Here is a 14,031-nt window from a genome sequence, read left to right as displayed (position 1 = left end):
CTCCCGGCGCTGTCTGTGTCTAAGGGGAGCCGCGCGCTGATTGGCTGAGCAGCGAAAGCCCGCGAAGGCGCCGCTCCGGCAGAGGGCGGGGTGTGCTCAGGCGAGCGTCGCGCTGATTGGCCACGGGCGGAAAAGGGGGGGAGCGACCGGGGTGATATAAGGAGCGGCGCGGGGCGCGCTTAGCGAGCCTGGCGGCGGCGGTGGGAAAGGCGTGGTGGCGGCTTAATGAATTAATTAGCAAATTTAATTAACGGGAGCTCGTGGGTTTGACTAAGGGATTAATTAAGGCGTTAGTTGGCGCCGCGGAGGGTTTTGAGGCGGTTTTGGGGCTTAGTCGGGGAAATCCGGAAGGGTTTGCGGCCGGTTTCGAGCCCATTTATTGATTTAAGTTAATTTGTTGCCTTAATTTAATCCCCTAAGGGAATAATTTAATTATTTAGTCGATTAATTAGTTTTAATCGTGGGTGTTTGGCGGAGCTTTGGGGTATTTTTTGAGGAGTTTCGGGTGTTTTCTGAGGGGGCTTAGGGCTAAAACCACTTTTAAACCCTGTTTCTCCTCAAGTTAAGGTGAATTGCCTCAAATTTTTTCAGTTGTAGGTAACTTTTGCCTCAGGTTCTTTAATTCTGATTAAATTTGCTCCATTTAAACGCGGTTTCAGGGCTTTTTTGCCCCATTTCGGAACCAAATTTCTCTTTTAAACACTTTACCTGAAGTTCCACCCTTAATTAAACCAACTAACCCTAAAACTTAAATATTTATTAATTAGATAAAGTGCAGTTATTTAACAAGCATTTTAGGTGCTTTTTGGTGTTTTCTTGAGGCATTTCAGTGCCCAAAGCACCTTTACCCCTGAGTTTTTTAATACCACTGCTTTAATTTATTAATATTAATTAAGCATTAACTTGGGGGTATTTCTATGGGGATTTGAGACTTTTCAGAGGCGGTTTTGAGGTATTTCAAAATCGCCTTTTCATCCTCCCCTTTCTTAAATAACTTAAATATTTCCTTAATTTATTTCTATTTATTAAATCTTAGTCAGTTTTATTTAAATTTCCGGGGCTTTTTGAGGTGTTTTTGTAGCATTTTGGGTCTTTCCTGAGGCATTTTGGTGCCCAAAACGCTTTTTAACCCTTTCTTAAATATCTCAATAATTTATATATCTCCTTTATTACTGAAGTATAGTGAATTATAGTCAATTTTATTTTATTGCATTAGGGTTTTGAGGACTTTTTGGAGCCTTTTCAGGCACTTTAGAACAAAGATTGTAATTTCACCCTCCCCCGTCTTTAAATAATTTAAATATTTATCTTTATTCAAATTTAGGTGGGTTGTTTTAATTTCGGGGGGGATTTGAGGCATTGAGGTGCCCAAATCGCCATTTAACCCTCCGTTTTTAAAACATAACTTAAATATCACCCTAAATTATTAATATTAAAATTTAGTGCGTTTTAATCTGCTATCTTTAAATTCTCAGAGATTGGGGAGGTGGTTTTTTTGAGGCATTTTATCTCCTAAACTGCCTTTTTACCCTCTGCTTTTTTTAACATCGTTTGAACACCGCCTTAATCCATTCGAATTTATTTTCATCCAATTTTGGGAGGTTTCTCTTTTTTTTTTTTGAGCATTTTTTAGCGCTGTTTTCCTTCCCCCCGCCATGTTCTACTACCCTGAGGTGCTCCGGCGTCACACGGGGTGTTTCGGCACCATCTGGTAGGGGGGGGGTGGTTTTGGGGGCGCTTCGGACCGTTCTCCCTCGGCTTTGGGGGGGTTTCGGGTGGGTTTTGGGTGGTTTCGGGTGGGTCCCGACTGTTTTTTCGGCCGTTCCGGGCCCTTCCCCACAGGTTGGCCGCCACCTACAGCTCGCGGCTGCTGCGCCGGGAGTACCTGGGGGTGGACGTGCCGCGCACCTGGTAAGGGGGGCCCGGCAGCCAATCACCTCACCCTTCCCCGCCTGGCCCCGCCCCTGCCTCTCCCATTGGCCGGCTGTTCTCTGGCCCCGCCGCTTGCCTCTCCCATTGGCCGGCTGTTCTCTGGCCCCGCCCCTGCCTCTCCCATTGGCCGGCTGTTCTCTGGCCCCGCCTCTGCCTCTCCCATTGGCCGGCTGCTCTCTGGCCCCGCCCAAAGCCGCGCTGATGTCAATCGTGATTGGTCGCGGCGGGCGGGAAAACCTCAAAACTTCGAGACACCCCAAGACGCCCCCTTGCCCACCCAAACCGCCCCGAGCCTACTGCCAAAATATCCCGAAATATTCCCAATCCGCCTCCCCCCACCATAATACTCCAAAAACGCCCACTGGCCCCCGTGCCCGCCTCGCTCCCATTGGCCCTTGTTCTCCAACCCCGCCCAGTGCCTCCGTGCTGTCGTTCGTGAATGGTCGCAGCGGGTGGGAGGTCCCGCCCCCGCCGGCCGGAGCTCCGCCCCCCCGGTGCTCGCTGTACCTGGCGGCGATGCTGCAGCTCGGGCTGGTTCGGGTGTTCGTGCGGCAGTGCGGGAACCTGCTCGGTACGGGCTGGGGGGGGGCTGGAGGGGGATTTTGGGGGGGTTCCCGGGGGGGAAAGTTGGGATGTTTGGGGGATCCTGGGGGTGGGGTGGGATGGGTGTTGGGGAACCCTGGGAGGTGTTTGGGGTGTTTGGGGGTCCCGTTCCAGCCGCAGCTCCTCCCCCGCCCAGAGGATGTCTCGCAGATCCTGGACCGCCTGCACCGCGCGCGGCCCCCGCTGGTGGAGATCGACATGAGCCCCTCCCGCCGGTCAGAGACCCCCGAAACAACCCAAAATACCCCTAAACACCCCCAAACGGCCCTAAGCACCCCTGAAACCACCCCAAAATGCCCTCAAAACAGATCGAAACAGCCCTAAGCCACTCCCTAAACGTCCAAAAGTACCCCAAAGCACACCCAAACCACCCCAAAATACCCAACAAACAAAACATCCCACAACACCCCAAAAACACACCTAGAGACCCCAAAACTACCCTAAAAACCACCGCAAAAATCACCTCCAAACCTCAAAAACCAACACAAACCACCAAAAATCCATCCTGAAATACCCCAGAAACACCCTCGAACATCCCCAAACCCCTCTGGGACCCCTAAACACCCCTGGGACCTCCCAAACTTCCTCAGGGTGCCCCTAACCTGCCTCCAAAGCCCCCCCAACCCCTGTGCCTCACTGGTACTCCCTCGAGGTCTCACCTGTGACCCCCTAGTTCCCCCAAGCCCCTCCTGAACCCCTTTTTCCCCCCAGGACCCAGCTGCTCCCCGATACCCAGGCTCTGATGGTGGAGCTGGAATTGGCCCCCGACCCCTTTTTTGGGGTGATGGGAGTGGAGCTTCCTCAGGTACTGCCCCCCCATAGTCCCATAGTGACTCCACATTTCCCCAATTTCCCCAGATTTCCTCAAATTTTCCGGAGACTCCCCCAAATTTGCCCAATTTTCCCTCAACTTCCCCATTTTTACCCCACTTTACCCCAAATTTCCACAGTTTCCCCATTTTTGGTCTTGGGTGGGTGTGGCCACTTCCCACAGCCACAGTGTTTGACTGGAGGAGCTCTGGGGCAGGGCCTGGTTGCCAGGTTCCTGCCCAGAATTGCCTCGAACTTGCCCAAAATTTCGTTGAGTTTGCCTCAAATTTCCCCATTTGCCCTGCAGAATTTCCCCATTTTTCCTCAGTTTCCCCCAAATTTCATAAGTTTTCCCAGATTTCCTCATTTTAACTCTAATTTATCCATTTTTGCCCCGGTTTCCCAAAACGCCTCCAAATGTGCCTCAGTTCCACAAGTTGGCCCAAAAATTCCTCGAATTTGCCCCGAATTTCCCCATTTCTGCCTCAGTTTTCCTCAGATTTCATCAATTTCCCCGTAATTTTCTCGTTTTGTCTCTAATTTCTTCATTTTTGCCTAAATTTGCCTAATTTTTCTCCAGTCTTTCCCATCTTTGCCCCCAGTTCCCCAAATTCTCCCCAAAATTCCCCATTTTTGCCCAAATTTCTCAGAATTGTTCACAGATTTCCCCATAGTGACCGCGGGCCAGTTTAGATTGGTTCATACTGGTTTATACTGGTCTGTGCCTCCTCCACAGGTAGAGGAGCTCCTGCCCCCACCCATTGAGATCGAGTTCCCCCGAGGTGAGCTCTGGGCTGTACTGGCCTGTACTGGTTTATACTGGTGGGTGTAGGTGGGGTTAGGGCTGGAAGGGGGATGGTTGTTGGTCTGTTCTGGTCCATACTGGATTGTGGTGGTGGGCTCGGGAGGTTTAGGACTGGTGTAGAGGTTGTATATGGGTGGTCAGTGGTCCATACTGGTTTATACTGGTTGGTACTGGTCTGTAGTGATCTGTTCTCATTCCCATTAGTCCGTACTGATCCGTACTGCTGGGTGCCAGGAGCTCTGGGGGGTGAATGCCTGTCTGTAGTGCTGCACACCCTGGACTGGTGTGTGCTGGTCTGTGCCCCAGGGCCCCCCGTGACGGTGTCCCCCGAGATCATCACCCTGCGGGAACCCGAAGTGCCGCCGCTGCCGCCGCCCCTGGAGGTGCCACAGTTTGGGGTTCTGGGAGGTCCTGGCTGTCACTTGGGGCTCCCTGGGCATCAACTGGGGGTCACTTGGGGATTGCTGTGGGTCTCTGGGGGGTCCTTGGGGGTCTTTGGGGGGCCCAGAGGTAATCTTTGGGTCTCTGGGGTCAGGAGGAGCTGCCTGAAGTGACCCCCAGAGAGCTGCAGCTGCTGCTCGAGGCTGAGGCCGAGGAGCTGCTGCCCCCGGGTGAGGGGGGCACTTGGGGGGCAGGGGGGGACTTGGGGGGCAGGGGAGGCACTTGGGGGGCAAGCAGGAGGGGGGGAGTTGGGGGTCATGGGGTACTTGGGTGTTGGTTGGGAGGAGTTGGGAGACACTTAGGGGTTGCTATGGGCACTTGTGAGGCATTGGGGGTCCCTTGTGGGGCAGGTGTTGGGCTGGGGGATTGTGGGCACTTGGGGTCACTTGTGGGGCTGGGGGGGCCACTTGAGGGACAGGAGAGGGGGTGGGGGACCCTTAGGGGTCTGTGGGGTCATTTGAGGATCTCTGCCCACAGTGGAAGAACTGGAGGAGCTGCCGGCACCACCCCCCATCCCCCGTGAGACTTGGGGGGCACTTATGGGATGGGAGCACTTAATGGGTCTGAGGGGGCACTTTTGGGGCTGAGGGCAATTATGAGGTGGGAGCACTTGTGGGGATGGGGAGGCACTTGTAGGTCGGGGGGGCATTTGCAGAGTGGGAACACTTATGGGTCTGTGGGGGCACTTTTGGGGTTGGTGGGGTTCTTATGGGGCTGTGAGCACTTCTGGGGCAGGTCCCCCACCCCCGGAGGAGCCCGCCCTGCCTCCCCCCATTCCGGAGGTTCCGGTGCGTCGCCGCATCCCTCGTCGTCGCCTCCCGCCCCACATGGACCTCGTGCCCCACATCTCCCCCAAGCTGTTCCGGGCACAGCTGCTCCAGCCCCAAGCCCACTGTCAGCCCCTGGTGAGTGTGGGGGTTCTGACCCATAGATCTGCCCCATAGATCCCCCTGCCCTGTAGATTGCCCCATAGATCCACTCTGGCCCATAGATCTTTCCTGCTCCATAGATCTGCCCCATATATCTGCCCTATGCCCACAGATCCCTCCCTGCCCCATAGATCCATCCCATAGATCCCCCTGCCCCATAAGTCCACCCATAGATCTGCCCTATAGATTGACCCATAGATCCCATATTTCCCCCATAGTTCTCCTACGTCATACATCCCCCTATAGATCCCCCCGACCCATAGATCCACCCTGACATGGGTGGATGCCTCCCTGCCCCATAGATCTGCCCCATAGACCCCTCTTCCCCATAGATCTACTCCAGAGGTTCCCCTGCCCTGTACATTAATACACAGATCCTGTCTCTGCCCCAGGTGCTGCTGGAGCCGCCCCACAGGATCCGCCGCCCCCCAAGTGAGCTCCTGAACGCCCCCACCCACGGTGAGACCCCCACAGCCACCCCACAGCAGGGGATTCCTGCCCCATAGTGGGGGTTACTGCCCCATAGTGGGGGTTACTGCCCATAGTGGGTGACCTCCTGCTCTGCCCCACAGATTGGCTGCCCCCTGAGCTGTGGGAGCTGTGGGGACGCTGTGCCCAGCGCCCTGCCCCTCCTGTGGCCCCGCCCCCGGAGCTGCCCAGCGACTTGGAGGTGAGGCCCCATAGATCGCAATCCTGCCCCAGAGATCTACCCCATAGACCCCAATCCTGCTCCATAGACCCGGTACCCCACACCCCTGTCCCTCTGCAGGTGCTTCGGGAGGCCCTGGAGCCGAGTCTGCCCACCCTGATCTCAGGTGAATCGGGGGTGGCTCTGGGGCACTTGGGGGGCTCTATGGGGCAGTATGGGGTTGCTGTGGGGCACTTGGAGGTCACTGCTGGGCAGTTTGGGGGTCACTGTGGGGGAGTTTTCAGTTGCTGTGGGGCAGTTTGGGGGTCGCTATGGGGCAGTTAAGGGTCGCTGTGGGTAGTTTGGGGTCACTCTGGGCCAGTTGGGTCACTGTGGCGCAGTTACGGGGTTGCTGTGGGGTTGTATCGCTATGGGGCACCCTAAGGGCAGCGCCAGGGGATCACTTTTGTCCCCTCCCCAGAAGTGTCCCTGGAGCCCCTCGAGGAGGAGCCACTGGAGAGACTGTGAGTGGGGGCGTGGCTGCGGCAGGGGCGTGGCAAAGGGCAGGGATGTCACCAGCAGCCAATTAATGCTCGGCAGGGCCTGGAAAAGGGGCGGGGCTTATTCTGGGTGGGCGGTGATTGGTCTGTTGGGGGTGTAGTGAATCCAGGTGCAGCCAATGGACAGTGCAGGACTGGGGGTGGAGCTTGGTTTGGGGCGGGGCTTTCGCTTGGGGGCAGGTCTTACACCATCCAGGGGAGAAAGGGGTGTGTCCTGAGAAAGGGGCGGGGCTTGGGAAGGGAGCAGGATTGGGGAAAAGGGGGCAGAGCTAGAGGAAATGGGGCAGGGTTTGGGGAAAGAGGGAGGGGTACGGCAGAAAGGTGTGGGTTGGGGGAAGTGGGTGGGGTCACACTGACCCCCTGAGTACTGCCTACAGGCCCCCGGCCCCACCCATTGTCCCAGAGCTTCCGGAGCTTCCGGAGGTGGTTGAAGCTCCTCCCGACCTTCGGAGGTGAGTTGGGATTGGGATCTGTGGGGTGGGATTGGGATCTGTGGCATTAGGGAGCATTTTGGGAAAACTGGGCAAAAATGGGGAAATTTGGGGAGTAGGGGGAAAATTTGGGAATTGGGATCTGTGGGATCCGGACTATCCCCAGACTGATCCTGGAGCACGCCCAGCGCCCGGGGGGATCGGAGCTGACGGCCATGCTGCCCCCGGGGGCATCCCGCGCACGCGTGGCAAAGATCTTTGCCCTCTGCCTCGGTGAGTTTAGGGACATGCCCCCTTCTGCCAAACCACGCCCCTTTCCCACAAACCCCACCCCACCCCTTTCCCCACCGGGCTCCTTCCCCAAGCCCCGCCCTTTCTACAGAAGCCCAGCCCCTGGCTCTGACCACCTTTTGCTTTAAGCCCCGCCCCTTCCCCACCTGCTCACCTTCCAGACCTGCCCCTTTTCCCCAAGCCCCACCCTTTCCCCAAACCACACAAGTTTCCTACCCCATTTCCTTTAAGCCATGCCCACTTTCCCTAACCCATCTCCCCAAGCTCTGCCCCCTTCCCACAAGCCACATCCTCTGTGTCCCAAACTCCTCCCTTTCCTGAGGGGCCTCCTCTCCCCCGCAGCTCCAGCCCCGCCTCCTTCCCACAAACCACACCCATTGGCCCAACCCCTCTCCCTAAGCCCTGCCCCCTAACCCCAAGCCCCGCCCCCTCAGAGCTCTGTGGTGCCCATTGGGTGCGCCTGGACCAGCCTCGTCCCTACGGACCAATCACTGTCGCGCTCCGTCCCCGCCCGGAATAAACCCCGCCTTCTTCTGGCCTGTCCTGGGCATTGATTGGCTGCCAGTGCTGTCACTCGGGGGAGGGGCAGGGCCTCCAGCACCTCTTGCAGGTGTGTGGGTGGGGCTCAGCCTGGCCACGCCTACCTGGAGGTCCACTGAGTGGGGAGGGACTTGACAGTGATGGGGATGGGGCAGAGCCCCCTTTACCTGGGGGCACCAGGGGATACACCTGGGACACACACAGTGCCCTGGAGCATCATGGGATAGCACCTGGGGGGAGTTGGCATCGCTTGCACACACGTGGACACACCTCGGGGGCACCTGAGGGGGGTTGGGAACACCTGGGACACATCTGGATGTCCCTCAGGGTCACCTGGACACTCCTGGGGTAACCTGGGGGGAAGGTGAGAGGGTCCAGGGGGGATGATGCTGCGGTCACCTGGACACCCCTGAGGGGGCTGGGGGGGGTCTCACCCCACCTGCTCGAGCGGCACCTGCAACTGGTCATGGGTGAGGGGCAGCACCTGGGACCAGTATAAACCAGTATGGAGTCACGGCTGCCCCATAATGACCTGCAAGTGCCCCATAGAGACCTCCAAGTTGCTTCCATCTGCCCCAGTACCGACTAGTATAAACCAGTATGGACCAGTGCAAATTCATGGTTGCCCCATAACGAACCACAGAGAGCCGGATGTGTCCCCATCTGCCCCAGTACACACCAGTATAACCCAGTATGGACACCCCATTACCAGCACAGGTTTCACAGCACAGGGAAGGCACACAATACATGTGGGGCTTTCTGAGTGGTGGGGGGGGCAGAGGATCTATGGGGGACTTGGGAGAACCTGAGAAGTTTGGGGAAGTTTTGCGTAGGTATAAGGAGGATTTGGGGTTGTTTTGGGGGGGTTAAGTAGGACTTTTGAGTTTTGGGTGCTTGGGGGATTTAGAGGGCGTTGTGGGGGCTTGGGGGGATTTTGTGGCCCTTGGAGGGGCTAAAGGAGGGATGGGGAGTTTATGTGGTCTTGGCAGGGGTTTGGGGCGGATTTGGGTAGGACTGGGGGGGGTTTGAGGTATTTGGAGGGATTTGATGGGGCTAAAGAAGGGGATTTGAGGGGATTTGGGGGGTTTTAGGCAGCATTGTAGGGTATTTTGTGGGGGCTAAATGGGGGGTCTGGGAGATTTTGGGGTGGTCTTCAGGTTTTGGGTGAGATTTGGAAGAATTTGGGGGGGATTATTGTGGGGAGGCTAAACTGTGGGTCTGGGGGATTTGGAGTGGTCTAGGGGGGTTGGGAGAGTTTTGGGGAGATTGGGTTTGAGGGGGATCTGGGAGGATATTCTGGGGTGTTTCAGGTGGATATGGGGAGGCTGTGGGGAGTCAGGGTGGTTGAATGATTTTGTGGGGGATCTGGGGGGATTTAGGGGGTTTTGAGAAAGATTTGGGGGGGTTGGGGGGTTATGGGAGTTTTGGTGGAGATTTGGGGAGGCTAAAGAGGGACTTGGGGCTTGAGGGGGCTGAGGGGTTTTGGGGCTTTGAGTAGGGAGTTTGGGAGGGTTTGGGGAAGTTTGAGGGGGTTAGGGGGGATTTTGAGGGGGTCTGGGGATGTCTGGGGGGGAGTGCCTCCAGTTTCTCCCCCGTGCAGCCCTGACACTTCAGAAAAAGTGGGTTTTCAGGAGAAAAGGACTTTAAATCAAGAGGAAAACCTATTTTTCCATTATTTTAAAGATTAAATCAAGGGGAAAACCACCTTTCATACCACTTTAAGGTTTTAAATTAAGGGGGAAAAAGTAGGAAACACGAGGGAGAAAAGGGTGGGAACTGTGAAGGGGAAAGGGTGGGAAATAGGAGGTAAAAAACGACAGGAACTGTGAGGGGAAAAAGGCGGGAAACATGAGATGCTTGTGGTGACCCCTAAAGTTCCCCAGGCATCTCTCCCAGCACCCCTTAAAACCACATCAGCACCTCAACCCTCTCCTAGCACCCTCCAAACCATCCCAGCACCCCCAACCCCTCTCTACCCACCCCAGCCCTCCCACCTAGAGGTGCCTTTTAGCACCTCTAGCCCCCCCTCTGGAATTCTAAAAACCCTCCAGCACCCCATAAAACCTGCTCAGCACCCCAAAACCCCCTCCTAGAATCCCACAAAACATCCCAGCACCCTCTGATACTTCTTTAGCACCCCCAGCACACCTCCTAGCACCTTTCAAACCATCCCAAACCATGCACAAACCTGTTTTTAAACCCCAGCACACCTCAAAACTCTTTCAGCACCCTCAAGCCCCCTTTAGCACCCTCTAAGCTATCCCAGCACCCTCAAAACACAACGAGCACCCCCAAACCTCTCCTAGCACCACTCAAAAGAATCCAGCACCCCTAAACTCCCCTCAAACTTCCCCAGCACACCCCAAAATCCTTTTAGAACCTTCTAGCCCCCCTCAGGCACCCACAGATCTCAAGTACCGGAACACCCCCCATACTACCAGCCAAACCATCCCAGCACATTCAAACCACTCTCAAACCTCCCCAGCACGCCCCAAATCCATTTTAGCGCACTGTAGTCCACCCTTTAACACCTTCAACTGCCTCCCAGCACCCATGAAAATGCCATTAGTACCCCCAAGGCCCTCCCCACGCCCTCTAAAACCTCTCTGGCCCCCCAAGCGCCCTCAAACAAGACAGTGGCTGTGAGGTGCCCACACTCCCTGACATCTCCCATAAGGACATGGTGGCCTCATCGAGGCGACTGACCCACACCTGCCTGCCGAGTTTGGGGGAACCAGTCTGGGCTGATGGGGGGAACCCCAGCCTGGGGAGAGCACGGAATGCCTTTTATGGCTTTTTGCAAAGCACCTCACGTCTGTACAAAGCTTCTGTCAGCTCCTCGGAGCATCCCATTGCTCATGCATCAAATTCATGCCCGCCTGCAGGTAACTAAGTGCCCAAACCTCACACACCCTGCTGTGTCCTGCTTCTCCCAGAGGACGGCATGAAAATAAAGGTGAAGTATTAGGCTTATGGGTGTAGACCTGTGTCAATCCCTTGGAGCTGCTGTTTGTGGGAGTTCAGATGTCCATGATAAAAGCTTTATGCTTTTCAGTCAGTAAGTTCTTAAAATATCTCACGGTGGTACTCCAAGACCTTACTGAGACAGCAGCACCTGTGCTAAAAGCAGTTGAGGTCCAGGAAGAGACCCAGCTGGGCTTCCAGGAGCCGATGGTGTCGCTGCTCTTTGAGTCTGTGCCCGTGGGGGTGGTGAGGTCGTGTTCCTCTGTGTGCTCCAGGGCAGCTAAAACCTCCAGCGCATCCGCTGGGTTTTTTGGGAGCCTGAGGTATTGCAGCACTGGGAATGGGTTTGGTTTTCTCTTCCCTAAGAGTAAAACTGTGGGGGGAATCTCTTTTCTCACAGTTTTTTGTATCACACTTGAAACTTTAAAAAAAAGGTCAGCATTGTAATTTAAAACTGACTTGCACTGGTTATATGGAAAGTGCCAAAGAGTTGTAGGGTACAGTTTAGTGACTGTATTTAAGAAGCTTGGTGTTTGTTTAAAAAGGGAGGCAATGGAATGTTATGGGGTTTTCCCCCCAAGATTTTGAGGTGCTGCCATGAATTACTTTATTTCTGCCTCCCACCCGATAGTCGGAAGTTTCACAGCAGTCCCTCGGCAGCTCTTGGGCAGTGCAGCTGCCAGAGGTCCCTCCAGACTGTGGGATAGACAAAAACCGCACGGGAAAGGAGAACCTGGATTCGGGACATGGACAATTTGATGGCATCAGTTTGAACTGTGCCAGTATATTGAGTGCGCATGCGCAGGGACTTGAATGGCTCTCCAGTGCCGCCTGCTGGTCAAACAGCGGTCCTGCAGCCAAGGGACATGCGCATGCGCGGTGCCCCCCGGGGCCACACCGAGGGACGGAGAAGGGAGAGCGGGCAGTGGGGGACGGCAGCGGGGAGCGGGAGCGGAGAGCGGGCAGTGGGGGACGGCAGCGGGGAGCGGGAGCGGAGAGCGGGTAGTGGGGGACGGCAGCGGGGAGCGGGCAGTGGCCCGGCGGGGCCCGGGGCAGCCCCGCGGGGGGCGGCCGGGCGGGCGGCACGGAGTAGGGAAGGAGCGGCCGGGCCGGTTCCCGGGGCACCGGGGAGTTGGCGTCTTCCGTCTATCCCGGGCACATAAAATTAACATTTTGAGGTAAAACCGAGGCAATTTAGTGAGGGACATTCGGGGGAAAGGGCGGGGAATCGAGGTTCTCTGAGCAGGACAGGAAGGGACAATTTTGGGGTAAACCCTGAGCTAGTCAGGGGAGGTTTAGGGGTCGAACCTGCCCTCTGTGCAGGGATTGGAAGGAACGTTTTTGAGGGAAAAGCAGAGACAAATTGGCAGGGGGAGCAGAGGTGACATTTTTCACAGAAACGCTAAGGTAATTTGGATGAAACAAAATCACCTTTTTTTTGTGGGGTGAATCGGTGGGTATCTTGAAAAAAGAGGAGCCTTTCTGAGAGAAAGGCTGGGAATTCAGACAAGACCACAGCAGCATTTTGGACAGAAAACCGGAGGTAACTTAGTGGGGACAGAGGTGACCCTTTTAGCTGAAAACCTGGAGTAATTTAGAGGAAACATAGGCACTGTTTTATGTAGGAAGGTGGGAGGCAACGTAGAGGGGAAAGAGGTGGTGTTTTGGACAGAATAGGTGAGGTGGTTGGTAATGGATCGACTGCCAGCTGCAGACTGAGCCCTGGAGCCTGAATCCTTTCCAGTCAGCAGGGGTTGTCCCAAATGCCATTCCCTGGCTCATAATTTGGTAAGATTGTGTTCCTCCAACCAGACCCCCAGGTGCTGCTTTGGTGTTTCTCTCGCCTTTACCTCCTGTGACTGTCCTGGTGTTGTAGCTCAATAAAGTCCATTTTAGCATTTATTGGTTTTCATTATTGTGTGTAATAGAAGTACTGCTCAGTTTCTCTAAGCTTTTCCCCTCCTTCAGTGGTTGCATCACTGGTCCAAAATTTATGTTTATAGACATTGCTTTTCTAACAGGAGACACCATCTTCCTTTTGCCCCTTCTAGGTTGTTTGCAGGTCCTGCCCAGAATGAGCATCCATGTGCTTGGACAATGATTCCCCAGAAGGAAGGGGAGCTTTGGCCTCACCCGCCCACCTCAGGTGGATGGGACAGAACTGGGGTGGTCGCATAAGGCATGAACACGTTCTGAGTTAAAAAGAGAAAATAAGACTGGAAATCTCCTGCACTTGGGAGCTTGTGGTGCTCTGGATTAAATCCTGGATTTATAATGTTAATATAGTGGGCAAAGGGCAATGGCAGAGCAGTATCAGCGGCGGTGCCGAACGGGGCGGGCCCGGGGGTCCCTTCCCCGCCCCGTCGCAGCCGCGGGACCCGCCCCCGCCCCGCGCAGCCGCTCCCAGCACTCCACGCCGCCCCTGGGGGCTGCTGACGACCCGCCCCTTCGGGCGCTCCTGAGGCTCCTGGGAACGGACCTCAGCACCGCCCCGGTTTGAGTGCAAATTGTGTGTGGTCCTTGTGTTCGAATCCGCAGCGGGAGTGGCGCTGGAGTGCGGGAGACCCCGCGAGACACCTACCTGATTAGAAGGGGTCCTTCCAACCGCCCGCAGAGCAGGGGGGGACGCACAAAGCCCCACTTACGGAGCCACACCCCCGAGACCGGGCACTCCCACCAACAGCCTCGCAGGCTAAGGCCGCTGGGGGGGACAGGGCGCCAGCCCCACGCTGCCACGGCGGGGGGTCGGGAGAGCTGCGTTTCCCCCCTCGGGTGCAGAGACAGGGACTCTGACCCTCCTTACAGGGCAGTTGCCCCTCTCTCCGGGCAGCCACAGGACCGCGATGGCCAAAGGCCAACGCCAAGGACCCAGCCCTGCTTACAGGGAGATCGCCCAGCGCCAAGCCGGCCGGCGCAGCAGGAAACTGCCGGCCGAACTCTGAACTCTTACGGATCCCCGCCCCGGGGATGGCAGGGAGGGGCCTTAGCCCAGAGGGCCTTTCTCCCGTCCCCTCTTGAGGGCGGAGCCGACGCTCTTCTTTCTCGCACTGACCTCGCTGTCCCACTCCACAGCTCTGCTTTCTTCGCGGAGGGCTCC

The 14,031-nt window shown here is 56.1% G+C and overlaps 1 protein-coding gene and 1 long non-coding RNA gene across 2 annotated transcripts; both read left to right on the top strand.

Moving 5' to 3' along the window:
- Nucleotides 1-137: 137 nt before the first annotated feature.
- On the top strand, nucleotides 138-7,969 carry REC8 (REC8 meiotic recombination protein). The gene is given in 17 exon segments (XM_064663428.1): nucleotides 138-1,711; nucleotides 1,843-1,911; nucleotides 2,349-2,503; nucleotides 2,672-2,750; nucleotides 3,247-3,340; nucleotides 4,082-4,127; nucleotides 4,457-4,533; nucleotides 4,686-4,761; nucleotides 5,069-5,110; nucleotides 5,327-5,496; nucleotides 5,913-5,979; nucleotides 6,093-6,190; nucleotides 6,290-6,335; nucleotides 6,630-6,672; nucleotides 7,086-7,160; nucleotides 7,306-7,455; nucleotides 7,457-7,969. Coding segments are annotated over 17 exon segments (1,638 nt in total). The 5' UTR covers nucleotides 138-1,655; the 3' UTR covers nucleotides 7,752-7,969.
- Nucleotides 7,970-11,963: 3,994 nt separating this feature from the next.
- Nucleotides 11,964-13,215, top strand: LOC135418267 (uncharacterized). Its single transcript, XR_010432375.1, has 2 exons — nucleotides 11,964-12,722; nucleotides 12,986-13,215. It is a non-coding gene; the product is annotated as an uncharacterized LOC135418267 (long non-coding RNA).
- Nucleotides 13,216-14,031: the final 816 nt, after the last annotated feature.

The sequence above is a fragment of the Pseudopipra pipra genome, chromosome 8, assembly GCF_036250125.1.
Source record: "Pseudopipra pipra isolate bDixPip1 chromosome 8, bDixPip1.hap1, whole genome shotgun sequence".
NCBI classification, from domain to species: domain Eukaryota; kingdom Metazoa; phylum Chordata; class Aves; order Passeriformes; family Pipridae; genus Pseudopipra; species Pseudopipra pipra.
This window is presented reverse-complemented; position numbering and strand designations above follow the sequence as displayed.